The 13,135-nt window shown below is 38.2% G+C and overlaps 1 protein-coding gene across 1 annotated transcript in view; it reads left to right on the top strand.

The window, feature by feature from the left end:
- The first annotated feature begins 2,669 nt into the window (after window positions 1-2,669).
- Window positions 2,670-13,135, top strand: part of LOC121953508 (apoptosis-stimulating of p53 protein 1-like) — a 71,440-nt gene continuing 60,974 nt past the window's right edge. Inside the window, exon 1 of the mRNA XM_042500669.1 lies at window positions 2,670-2,901. Coding sequence (XP_042356603.1) covers window positions 2,893-2,901 — 9 coding nt within the window. The 5' untranslated portion in view covers window positions 2,670-2,892. The remainder of the gene's footprint in view (window positions 2,902-13,135) is intronic.

Raw genomic sequence — 13,135 nt, 5'->3', positions numbered from 1 at the left:
TATATTTCCCTTATTTGTTCAAGTTTGGTTTTATTTGTAGAGCATGCTCGTATACAATTACAATTAAAGTGCTGTGCAGTGTTGAAACAGTAGAAAAAGCATTCATAACACTGAACACAGACAACACACTAACAAGAAGGAACGCCTTTCTGAAAAAACTACCATTTTTTTCAACAAATAAAAGGATTCTTTGAGTTATTGCAATTTTACATGTCCCCAAATGAGTGTAAGGGCTAAATGCAAACTGGGAACAATAACTTACAGTAAATATACAGCTTCATATACTGCTATACAGAGATGAAAATAAAATTTTCTCTGCTCCTGAGCATCAGTGCAGAGAGGTCAAGTTCAAATGTTTCTGTGATCAGGCTGAGTGTTGGTAGCTGCTGTGGACAGTAGAGGGCGCTCACATCCTGCTACACAGTGAACATTAGAACTGAGTCATTTGCACTCAGGTTAAAATAATAATTAAAAAAAACTCTTTTGCAGTTTTGTAAATGTTTTTCTTTTTTTTCAGGAGAGCTGAAGTGACTCCGTTTATGTTAAAACAAAAATAAAAATGATAAAGTCCTGCTGTACAATGTTAGACAAATGCTTAACATATGTGAGCTAAGGTACTGTAATGTACTGTTTATTATTAATAATAATGACACTGTGGTTTGTACACTGTCCCTTGATCAGTAAGAGCACACACACACACATACACGCGCGCGCATACACACACAGAAAGAGTCCTGCAGTGTCCTTGGCAGCTGAGGACAGCTCTGTGATAATCTGCTGAATATATGACAGCTGAACATCTCTAAGCTCTGTAAGCTACACGACCCTGCGCGTGAGTGTGTGTGTGTGTGTGTGTGTGTGTGTGTGTCGTGGAGTCAAAAACACAACTGTCTTTTTTTAAAATTAATAAAACATTTTTAATTACAGATGGAGGGATATAAAAAGATAAAAGAAAATCTGGGTCACAAATACAGGGGAGTGGTGGGTATTATGGAAAATGTCAAGTCTGCCTAGGATTGTGTTAAGGGACTGTTTGTTATTTATGAAAGGGGAGGGGGTTGGTGACAGATCAAATTAAGTAATGGGGGGGGGGCTATTTTTTATTTAGTGTTAGAGGGGCACACAAATATAAAAAGATTTTAGCTGATTTAATTCCTCAGAAAATTGGCTAAATTTCTTTCAAAAAGATGGTAAGACATTAATGACCAATGCCAGAAAAAATGACCCCAAATTAGCAAGGAAAAAGCAGAGAAAAAAAGAAAAAACAAAAAAGAAAAGCAAATTACCTGCAAATTTGAAAAGAAAGAAGAAAAAAGTTAAAAAAAAAAAACAAACAAAAAAAAACAAGGAAATGACCTTGTAAAAGTGCTTAAAAATATAATTGTGAGACAATTTTAAATATGTAATCATGATAATTTTAGATGTGGTTTTTCTGTTGCTTTTTTATTTTTTTCTAAACATTTTTCCCAAGCATTGAAAAAAAAAAAAATGTATTTATATTTTTCTTGCAATATTTGCATCTTTGCTTAACAAGTTGCTCATTGCCTTTTTTCATGTTTTTGAAGGACCTGCATCAGTTAACTCACAGTTCAAAGGTTTAAAGATGTCTGAAAGCAGCACAAGAAAAGAAATTTTGCTCCTGGTTTGTAAGGGTTAAAAGAAAACATGGGATTTGAAAGGGATGTTTTCTTTGAAAATCACCAAAATTACACCCTTTATCGTAGCCAGAAACTGCAAAACAGAAAATTTTGTTGGATTTTTAATTTGATGGACCTTGAACACGTGGGAAAATGCCTCTGTCAGAAAAAAAACCCATAACCAAATGTGATCTTAAACTAGTGCTATTTCATCAATTTCAATTGAAATTAAATGATTGCAGGAACTAACCAGCATGCAAAAGTGTAAACAAGAGTGAAAAATTCATGTTTCATCTTCACCTGTTCACTTTCAAACATCAGTAAGTTCTTCCAATATAAAATATATTTATGGATTAGGGAGATTCATGTATTTTCCCCAAAATCACTTGTGGAGGCTCAAGAAAAAAAAAATTGTAGCTTTGGTTAAAAAAAAAAGTCTGCGCTCCTCCTTTGATAAATAAAGAACAGTCCCTAAAAAAATACCATGGCGTATAATAATGTTTTACTAAAAGCCATTATTAATTGCTACAGGTATGATAAAATAAAAAGTGATCATCATATTCTAAAGTATTGTTGTAACCGTCACAAATTAGCTGTAACACTGAAAAAAAAAAGTTGCTCACACAGCTGATGGAGGGCGCTCTCACTCAAAATAACGTCAATTAAAATCTCCGGAAAATACTATTGAATTTTACATTGCTGATTGTTCCAACACCGATTTTTGCGACATACACTACTGAAACAGGAGGCCGTTTATTGGGAGGAGGAGGAGGAGGAGGAGGAAGAGGAGAGAGCGGATCGGGACGGTGACCCACTTCACCCCGCAGTGTACCCGGAGGAGCTCCCGCTGTGGATGAACAGGATGAAATCAGTGAAATTCAGATAATGAAACTACAAACGGAGCTCCCAGCTTCCTCAAATCCACTGGTATTTCCTCTGTAACACACACACACACACACACAGAGACTCTCTCCCTTTGTGTGTGTGTGTGTGTGTGTGTGTGTGTGTGAGGAAGGAAGAGGGAGGGACAGAGAGAGGAGAGTGGACAGAGGAGCCTGAGTTTTAGTTTTCGGAGCATCTGGATGTGCGTCTGAGGAGAGGAGAAGGAGAAGAAGAGTTTGGATGTATGGAAAATTACCTGGCGGCTGAGGAACTGACCGAAAAAGCTCAGTAGAAGAAGAGCGGAGGACGCCGAGGAGGGAAACGAGGAGGAGAAAGTTTGTTTTTCTAACGGGACAGCAGACTGACAGCAGGAATGTTACCGGTGAGTTTTCATTCATGAAATGTATCGTGTTTGGCAGAAATGTACCGTCTTTGCTAACGTAAGGCTGCACATTAACGGCTAAACATTTGAAAGCTAGCTGCTCCAGTTAGGAGCTTTAACACCGGACGTGCAGCTAAACGACAAGCTACATTTTTAAACATTCATTACGAACATTTGAATAAAATATTTTTATCAGCTATAATTAAAGAAGAACAACTTTTGATAGCTTGTATCGTCATGATTTGATTATGTTCACGTCAGCAACTCCCCAATTAATGGACAGGAAAGCAGTGCGCGTGAAACTCTGACGAAAGAAATCCAAACAAAAATAAAAAAGATTGGATTTTTCTAAAGGTAATGTAATCAAGGTAAGGAGCTTTACAGTGATATGTAGCGTCGTGAATGACTTTAGAGAAACAAACGCCCCAACAGCGTTAAAACCCCGTGATGAATTTAGTGTCGAATCAAGATGCCAAATTTAAACAACACAACCGGAAGTTGTGCGCGCAGCTTTCAAAATGTCAACTTTTGAAGTGTCCTTTACTCGAGTTTTTTTTTTTTTTTTTTTTTTTTTTTACTTCACTACATGTATTTGATAACTTTAGTTACTTTGTTGAGTCAGATTAATAATTCAAGATATAATCAACAGCTAGTTTTGGCAAATAAAATATTTCGTAAAAAAAACTCTCACAATGGGAGTCTGGATTGTATGTCACAGAGTTACTGAGTACTTTTTTACTTTTTGTACTATCAATATTCGGTTGCTAATATTTTTGCACTTTTGCTTGAATAAGACTTGGGATGCACTTGTAACAGAGTATTTCTGCAGTCTGGTAATACAACTTTTTTTGATCTTCCACCACTGCTGGTATGTGGTAAAGAAGATAAGATGACACTTTATTGATTCCACACTGGGGAAATTCTCATGTTACAGCAGCTCAAGAATCAAGAGAAAAATGCAAAAAAGTGATGCATTGCTAAAATAGTGCTAAAAATATCACAAAAAGACATGAGATAGAATAAATAAAATAATATAATATCTTCATACACCTTTCACTTACATGTTCATGACTGATAGCTGCGCTGGATAACTGTATTGCACACATGGTGTGTAGTATATTTACTGTAAAGATATAGAACTATGGCCGATAAATCTTATAGCACAGTAAGTGGCAAAATGTTGCATGGTAGGAAATTGCACAGGCATGTTACATTGTATAAATATGAAGAATATGGATAGGTGCATATGTGAATATGTATGATTATGAGTAAATGTGTGTTTTTATTACTGGGTGAGTGAAATAGGTGTCGTGTGCAGTGTGTGCACAATTTGTATGAAGTTGTTTTTGTTCTGACTGTTGTGTTTTTAATGTTATGGTGTGATTATTGTTTTTATTGTAAGTGTGGAGGCATTATCTGTGCAGCACTGAATCCAAGACAAATTTCCTCTGTGGGGACTCTAAAATACATCGCATTGTATAAATACATATCTGTGGTGTTGTAAGTGATGAATGATGGAGACAGGGACGGGAACAGTGTTACATGATGTTGGTCTTGTTAAAGAGTCTGACTGCTGTTGGAATTCTGCTGTGTTTTTGGGGGTTTTTTTTGCTCTGGGCGCAGCACTTTGTTACTGAAGGAGTTGGTTAAGACCCCACAGTCTCATGCAGGGACAGGGGGTCTTAGTCCATGAAAGACGTCAGCTTGACTAACATCCTCCTACCCACCTCCTCAAATGGTTAATGGACTTGTACCTCTGTAGCGTCTTTCTAATCTTCCAGTCACTCAAAGTGCTTTTACATCCTCCTATTCACACACATTCATACAGCGATGGCCGAGGGTACCGTACAAGGTGCCACCTTGTTTTTGTGCGTGTGTTTGGTTCAGTATCATGCAAGGATACTTAGACATGTGGACCTGAGAAGCCAGGGATAATTAATTTGATGATTTCCGCTTATTTTTGCAAAAATAGCACCAATACACCATCAGCATAATCAGTAGGCTTTTATTTTGAAGGTTTCAATCAGAAGTTCTACTTTTCTTCTGTGTCTTGACAGTACTGAACGTGTGTATGCGTTTAGTGCAACTGTTCACCCATACATGGCTGAAACATTTTTATATTTGGATTTAGAGAGAAGTAGTTGCATATGTACATCATAAACTTGCATTTGTGTGAATACGCACAATTATAGGCACAAGAAAACAGGCAGCACAGCTTTTGTTAGCTACGTTCCAAAATTATGAAATACCCTTCAAAAAGCCAGAAGACAGTTGGGCTCTGTGAACATTTTTAAGCAACAGCTGAAAACCTAAGCATTAAGTCTGGCTTTGAATTAATGTAATTATTAGTTTAGATCAATTCTCTTATTTTTACTAATTTTACTTTCTCTGTACTTTTAGACACTTTTAGTTCTTCTTTATCACCTCCTGTCTTTTGATTGTCTAATGTTATTGTCTTTTTTTTTTTTTTTAAATTTGGGTCGCATTTTTCAGTATTTTCATTTTATTATATAGTCACTTTGAGCTGCATTGCTTGTATGAAAAATCCACTATAAAAAGTGTTATTATTATAATTATTATCATTATTATTATTATACTTAGCCATATACTGCAAAATAAAGCAGTATATGCATACATTGTAAATAGTTTTAAAGATGTCTTATGGATGCATGGTGAGTATCTGGTTAGCAGAAAACAGTCAGTGGATGTTAGGAACTTAGACAGTCTAAAGTTTGCAGAATAAAGTTCAACTTTTCTTTTATTTCTTGTAATTTTTTTTAGCCACCTCATAAACATGATAGATTTTCTACCTGCAAAAATCAGTAACCCATCAGTATTCCTGACTTCGTCCTGTCCTTCCTCTCTCAGTCTTCATCTGTCTTCATCACTCCCTCTGTCTCTCTCTCTCACACACACACACACTCACACACTGAAAACACTACTGTGCTTTGTAGCTGGGTTGGGCTGCTGTCAGCTAGGGACAATACACTGAAGATATAGAGATGTGTTTACTGCAGAGAAAGAGAGAGAGAGGAACGGAAAAAGAGAACACTGTTACCTTGACCTTTGACCTCACCCTCAATGTTCTTCCAAGATCAGTCCTTCTTTTCATCCTTCTTTCCCAAACTACAGGGAATTTTAGCGTCTAACTTTGTCCACCCACAGATGTTTGACTCCCCTTATGGAAGTATTTTCCTAGAGCTGCTATCTACCTAATTATTCAGACTGCTAGAAAAACTGGACTGACTCCTGGAGGACTTTCGCTCTCTCAGCTTTGTCCTCACTTCTGCAAACACGGGGACGCTCACATGACCGATACAGCAAATGCAAAACAGAGCATGATATCATCTGGCAACTTTGTCTGAAATATTGAGCAGCCAACACATATTTTCCTGGGCAGAGAGCTGGCAACATCGCTGCCACCACTTTGATTTCCCATGAACACATAAAGTTTTCCACACTGAATTCTAATATGCTATTCATTAGCAATGCTAGTAGCTTAGCTGTATGGATGGCAATGTCGGTCTGTCTGCCGACACTCTTTAGTTCAGACTGAAATATATCTCATCAGCTATTAATTGGATTCCCATGAACTTTGGATTTTGCCTAATTTCAGTTTTTTTTTTTTTAAAAAAAAGTCTGATCTGCAGATGCCAATTTTCTGGCTTTCTAAAAATTACAATTAACAGCAAACACAAACATTTATGTAACTTTTTATTTATGAAAATTCAATTGTATCTTCATAATAAAACACTGACTATTAAAATACCGTTACTTTTTTTTGGCAAAACTTTGCCAGGTTACAGGAGCTTCTCACACTCTCACTTAAACAATAATGAAAAAAAGCACTTCAGGTCACTGGACAGACCTTTTTGTACAAATAATATCAAACTGAAAACAAATGGCAGTGTATCCCACTTTATTGATACATGGGAATGATTTACAACTTATTCCCCAGTGGTCTGAATAAGTTGCTAAATGTGTTGTAAGTCGCTCTTTTTGCGGTAAAGTTGCTGAGAGGGTCTGACAGGTCGCATGACTAAGTGGGAATGAAATTGTGTTGTTGATTACTATCCGTTCCTGCAGGGTAAGCATATAAATGTGATCGCTACATGATCAGCTACGTCTGAGACTAACCAGCCCGTCACTGGTATTGGCCGATTAAGCTGAAAATCATCTGTTGTTCACCGGCTGATCGATCGGTGTATTTCAACAGCAGATGCTAAATGTTAAAATTAAAGAACAACAAAGTACAGTATATCTTACAGTATTAACATGGAGCCTACTAGGGAGTTACAGCAGAAAAATAAAATAGATTCTTAGAAAAGTTTCGTGTGCGGGGTTGACAAAATGTATACTGAACATAAGATAATTGATTTTCCTAAGTATTGATTTATTTGGGGCAAATTGGCATTGTTGGTTACTGACTGAGATTGCTAAGGGATTTCTGGGAGTTTTCTCTGGAGACATTTGTTGTTGAAAACTTCTGTGAACATATATGACTGAGAGACAAATACAGTAGTAGGTACTGTGTGTTTCTTCAGAAGTGTGAGGGTTGTTTCTTTCTCAATGAGCTGGAAGCTCATGCTTCAGCGGTCACATGCTGTTCCTATAGAGACGGGACTGACTGATCTGGGCGTGTGTGTGTGTGAGTGTGTGTTTGGGTGTGGGCAGTCGGAGCTGGGGTGTCTGAAACGCAAATCACCTCCAGCTGTCACTGTGTTCCACTGTGGTCTGCCGTGCGCGCGCGCACACACACACACACACACACACACACACACACACACACAGCCCACAGGGAAGTTGGTGTTGCTTTGGGATCACTTTCTCTCCACTTGTGCTTGTTTTCATTCATAAGTTTTACTTGTGAACTTCAAACTAAATGTATGTACGATGATTTAAGAAGCACATTCACTTCCGAACAAGATAAAAGCTAACTCCACTGTTCATTCATTGTACGATGCTCTAGATAAAAATGAAGGTCCACTTTCTAAAATTGTAGTGCAACATAAACTCATCAGCCTGTCTTCAATGAGGGCTACTACATGGTATCTGACTCCATATTTAAACGTGTAAATCCCTGCGGTTTATTAGCAGGTGTTCCTTGAAGCTACCTCTCTGGAAGGACAGAATGACAGAGCTATTTTCTCCTCAGTGTGTAAGACTTTCCTAATTTTGGTTGATGCACTGACTAAAACAGGATGTCTTCATCTGTGGTATATAAATGGCAGTGCTTTCCTCCCCTCCCACACTAGCTGCCCATGGTGCATCATTAACTACTGAGCAGACTGTTGTTTGATTGATGATGTCACAGAAATGAAATTAAGGTTTTTTACGTGGGCTTCTACCAGCTGCTCTTAAATACTCTTCCTAATTTAATTTTAGATCAAAATGAGCCCAGGTGTAGCTCGGGCTGGGCAATATATCAATGGTACATAGATGTTGTGATATGAGACTAGATATAGTCTTAGATTTAGGATGTTATGATATTGTAAGTGTTGTCTTATCCTGGTTATAAGGCTGAATTACGGTAAAGTAAAACTTTCTGAAGTACTGAAATATTTTGTGAAAGCACCAAGAGTCAAACTCACAGCATCACAACATATCTTACTACAACAATTTATATGAAAGGAATCAGCGCGCTATAAATGGTGTAATCATGTTACGTACTTAATGTAACCCTACACAGGTTAGGTTTAAGAAAAGAAACATGGATGGGTATCATTGTGTTAACATAATGTTATGTTGGTTAGTTTTAGGCAAGTAAAGTTAGGAAGGTTAGGTTATGAAGGCACTGTCACTTTACATTGTTAACGTAAAGTTACCTTGGTCAAGTCTGGGGAAAGTAAAGTTAGGTTAGTTACAGGCGGAAACAATAAAGAAGAGAAACACAGTCACATGTCATCACTTTATGGTTGGGTGTTGTCACTTACAAACTTAACATACTTAAAGTAAGTTATGTAGTAGGTCAGGTTGGAAAGTTAAGTTATGTAGGCTAGGTGTAGGAAAAGAAACATGGTTGGTATCTTTACTTTACTTATTCAATGGAAAGTTACGTACATCAGGTTTAGGAGATCAAAAGAATGTAGGTTAGGTTTAGGCAAAGTTATAAAGGTTAGGTGTAGGAAAAGAAACCGTTGGGCATTGTCACTTTATATTCTTAACGTAAAATTACGTAGGTCAAATTTAGGAAAGTAAAGTTATTTAGGTCAGATTTGAAAGTAAAGTCACATTGGTTAGGTTAAGAAGTAAAATTCTGTAGGTTAGATTCAGGCAACTAAAGTAAGCTACGTAAGTCATGTTAAGGAAGAGAAACATGGTCAGGTGTTGTCACTTTACGTACTTAATGTCAAGTTACATAGGTGAGTTTCAGGAAAAGAAACATGGTTGGGCATTATCACATGGTTGGGCATTGTTATGTAGGTTAGGTGTAGGAAAAGCAACATGGTAACGATGTAACAACAAATAAGTCAAAGTTCAATGGTTTTCATTCATTTGGAACATGCAAAACAGTCTTGTGGGGCAAAGTCCTGTGTTTGTTTGACTCATCCACCACCCAAACCTCCCGTCTTACACAGATATTCACTCTTTACACTGCTTTCATCTTTACTCCCTCATCGGTCACATGATCACAGTATTTCCAATGATGTGGGTTATACACAAATTACTGGCTCATGATTTTGTGGTTTACATGCAAATTCTGGTGCATTACTTTTTGTAGGTACAAATAGAAACAATGCATGAGAACAGCCTCAATATCGATATTGATGATTTTACTGAAAAATATCTTTATTGGGTATTCTCCACATCACCCAGCTCCAGGTATAGCCCAAGATCTTGTCAGAAGACATGCAATTTATTTTAGGATCTGCAGCAATATACATAGGAAGAGCGAGGACAATGGACTGGACTCTGAAAAAAAAAATCCACTGGGCAGACATAACAAGAGTCTGACAGATGGAAAACCATTTCACTCCCATGAGAACTGCTGTCCTTGAATTGTTGGCACAGCAGGTATCAGCACGCTACACCCCAGATCCCACCACAGTCCATCATCATTTAAAATGATTTACTAGCAGCGCAAACAAAAAAAACCCCAACAGCAGCCGGTTATCCAGTCATATCTGTTAGATAGTTCACATTCACAAAATAAACTTATCCAGCAAATTCAAGACTTTATGATCAGTGCTTTAGAGCATATTGTATAATGAGCCTTTGTTCCACCAGCTTATGAAAACAGATTACAGGGTTTACACTCCGTTCTCTAAGAAAAAGCATCCACTACATCAGTTGCCATAAGTAATGTAAATATTTGTGACAGTTTAATGATAACTTGGTTTCATTTTTAACTGTAAAATTCATCAACACCTTTTCTCAAGTCATTTCATCTTCCTGACGTTTAGTTTTCTCTACTGTCTAAATATTTCCACAGCGTTCAGTCCCTCTGTCCTGCTGTTTTTACAAGCTTCATACTAACTACAGCCCCTCTGCTTGCTCATGGACATGCACAAGAACTAATGGGAAACTATTGTTTTAAAGATTTAGTGTGGAGGATTTAATGGCATCTAGTGGTAACTTTGGAGATTGCAACCAACAGAAACTGCTGTGTGCCAAGCGTGTCGGAGAACTACGGCGGCCAGTGTCCACTCTGGGCTCCTGTAGAAAACTGTGATGGCAACAAATGCACATGGTGGGATTATGCTGCGCATGGTTATGTTGAAGCAACAACAGCACATGGCAACCAACGTCAGGACATTAACAATAGCACATGCTGGCAGGGATGGTTAGGTTTAGAGAAGGAGGCACATTGTAATATGTAGGAAAAACATCACGGTCAGAGGGGAAGCAAACACTGGACTTTTGCATCAAAGTCTGGTGTTTGTTGGAGCAATCCATCACCCTCCCACTCGCCCTATAGGTGCCCTTGTGCCTCTTGTATTACGTTGTTACCGGCAGTGTTTGTTCCACGCAGCCGCGGTGACATCTGCCAGCGCATGTTAACACTGTGACCCGTTCTGTCCGGCCGCCAGTGGTGTTTCATGTGTGAAAGGTGCATTTTGGCGTTGCGCTCTTAGGTCAAAAGCACTGACAAAGCAGTACTGTTTTGCAAGTTCGCAATTAGAGGTGGTTGGAATATTTTTTTCTATCTTTTCCAATATATCACCCTAAATCTTAAACGCAACTGAAATAGAAATAATAAACAATGTTATTAGTGTTCCAAGATCTGATTTTTAGTTATTAGTGTTGTTCCACAAGTCTTTTGACTCAGTATTGTGTTGTTTGTGAATGTTTTTGTTTAAAAGAACCAACTGAACCGAATCAGTTCCTACAACAATCAGTTCATTTCTCATTTTGTAGGGTAGAACGTCATCTTGTTTGCTAACGATAGCTTTATCCAGTTCTCTGTTCTCAGTGTACTAGTTCGAGAGCTGAACTGAACATTTAGCTGTGTTTCGGGTCAATGAGTGGGACTATGTGCAGTTGGAGCTCTTGTCCAATATTCAGTGAACAAATCTTACGAACAAAGCTTTTTAATTAATGGATTCTTATGATCCAGTAGACTTAACTAATAGCTTTAACCCATCAATATTTTGAACGAGGTTCTCTTATCTTAACTCTGGAACAGAAGCTCATTTTAGGGTAACCTCGACCCTCTGTACAAATACTATTTCTTATTATTGCACTGACTTTACTGTTTGTAATCTGTGTGTGTGTGTGTGTGTGCATCTCTGTGTCTCTGTGTGTAAAAGTGTCTATCTCTGTTACAGTATGTGGTTGTATTGTCTGTAGTGGGTGGAAGTGCTGTCCCTTTGAAAAACTTGGAAGAACATTTTGTTTATAAAAATCCCAGTTCCTGTGGACACTCTCTCTCTCTCTCTCGCTCTCTCGCTCGCTCTCTTTCACTCACTCACACACACGCACGCATGCACACACACACACACAGAAAGAGTCCTGCAGTGTCCTTGGCAGCTGAGGACAGCTCTGTGATAATCTGCTGAATATATGACAGCTGAACATCTCTAAGCTCTGTAAGCTACACGACCCTGCGCGTGAGTGTGTGTGTGTGTGTGTGTCATTAATACCAACACACTGCTTCCTCTTTAATGAACTCAAGTTCCTGTTTTGATATGAATCCAATGATAATCGTTACCCTACATTAAAGTATTTTTTTGTTTTCAATTCACTCTGATCAGTGATGTGCTTCAAGTGAAGGGTCCTAGTCTAATGTGGCTGCTCCTGGGACATAAATATTTGTCCACACGAGAACTAATCTGTGACCAAAGATTTATGATCCTGTGTGTGCCTGTGTGTGTGTGTGTGTGTGTGTGTGTGTGTGTGTGTGTGTGTGTGTGTGTGTGTGTGTGTGTGTGTGTGTGTGTGTGTACGCTCACGCGTGCATGCGTGTGTGTGTGAGCGAGAGTGACAAAGAGGTCAAGTGGGACGGGAAGAGGAGATGGTAAAACAGAATGAGGAGAGGATAGGGGGATGTTTCATATTGATGGTGTGTTTATAGTAATGATGCTTCTCCTCTCCTGTCTGTATGGTTTCCTCTGAACTGTTGAATGATTTTCTGACAATTTCAATAGATGCTAACAGAGGGCTCGATGTGTCTGTTTTAAAGCACATGCACCGAGCACGTGACCTTGTGTGTATGTGAGAGACAGAGAGAGGGACAGAGAGAGAGCTCCTCTGCCAATGTACCTTCTGTGTCCTTTCTCTCTCTCTCTGTGTGTGTGTGTGTGTGTGTGTGTGTGTGTGTGTGTGTAACAGTGCTGTCGTGCTGCAGTATATCAGTGTAGCCTCTCTAATCTTTCCCTCCTAGCATAGCCACTTCTGCTTCTGGAAAGCTTCACTCCACACCACAGTGACCAACCTATATGTATGACTGATTTTGCTAATATTATTGCTGAAACTCTCGTTCATATTTAGTACAGAAAGAAGTAATGTTTGCAGGATTATTTCTGGCTACATTCCTCAAGTGTAACCTCTTTACTGGTGGTCATTTCTATTACAGTAATCGTCAGTAAAACATCTGATTAAATGCGTTAAAGTGTTCAATAATACAACAGAGGTACAGTTAAAAAAAAGAAATTCTGCTTATTGTTTCCTAAAATATACTTATCAAACATAATTTTGTAAGTTACATTAGTTAAAGTAAATCGTTAGTTTTTTCATCACTCACACTCACTGTAGTGTGTTTCAGTGCTGAGTGTGCTGCTGATGATTAAGTGAA

This window comes from Plectropomus leopardus, chromosome 14 (genome assembly GCF_008729295.1).
Source record: "Plectropomus leopardus isolate mb chromosome 14, YSFRI_Pleo_2.0, whole genome shotgun sequence".
In the NCBI taxonomy this organism is placed as follows: domain Eukaryota; kingdom Metazoa; phylum Chordata; class Actinopteri; order Perciformes; family Serranidae; genus Plectropomus; species Plectropomus leopardus.
Note: the sequence above shows the minus strand (reverse complement) of the source record. Positions and strands in the feature narration are given on the sequence as shown.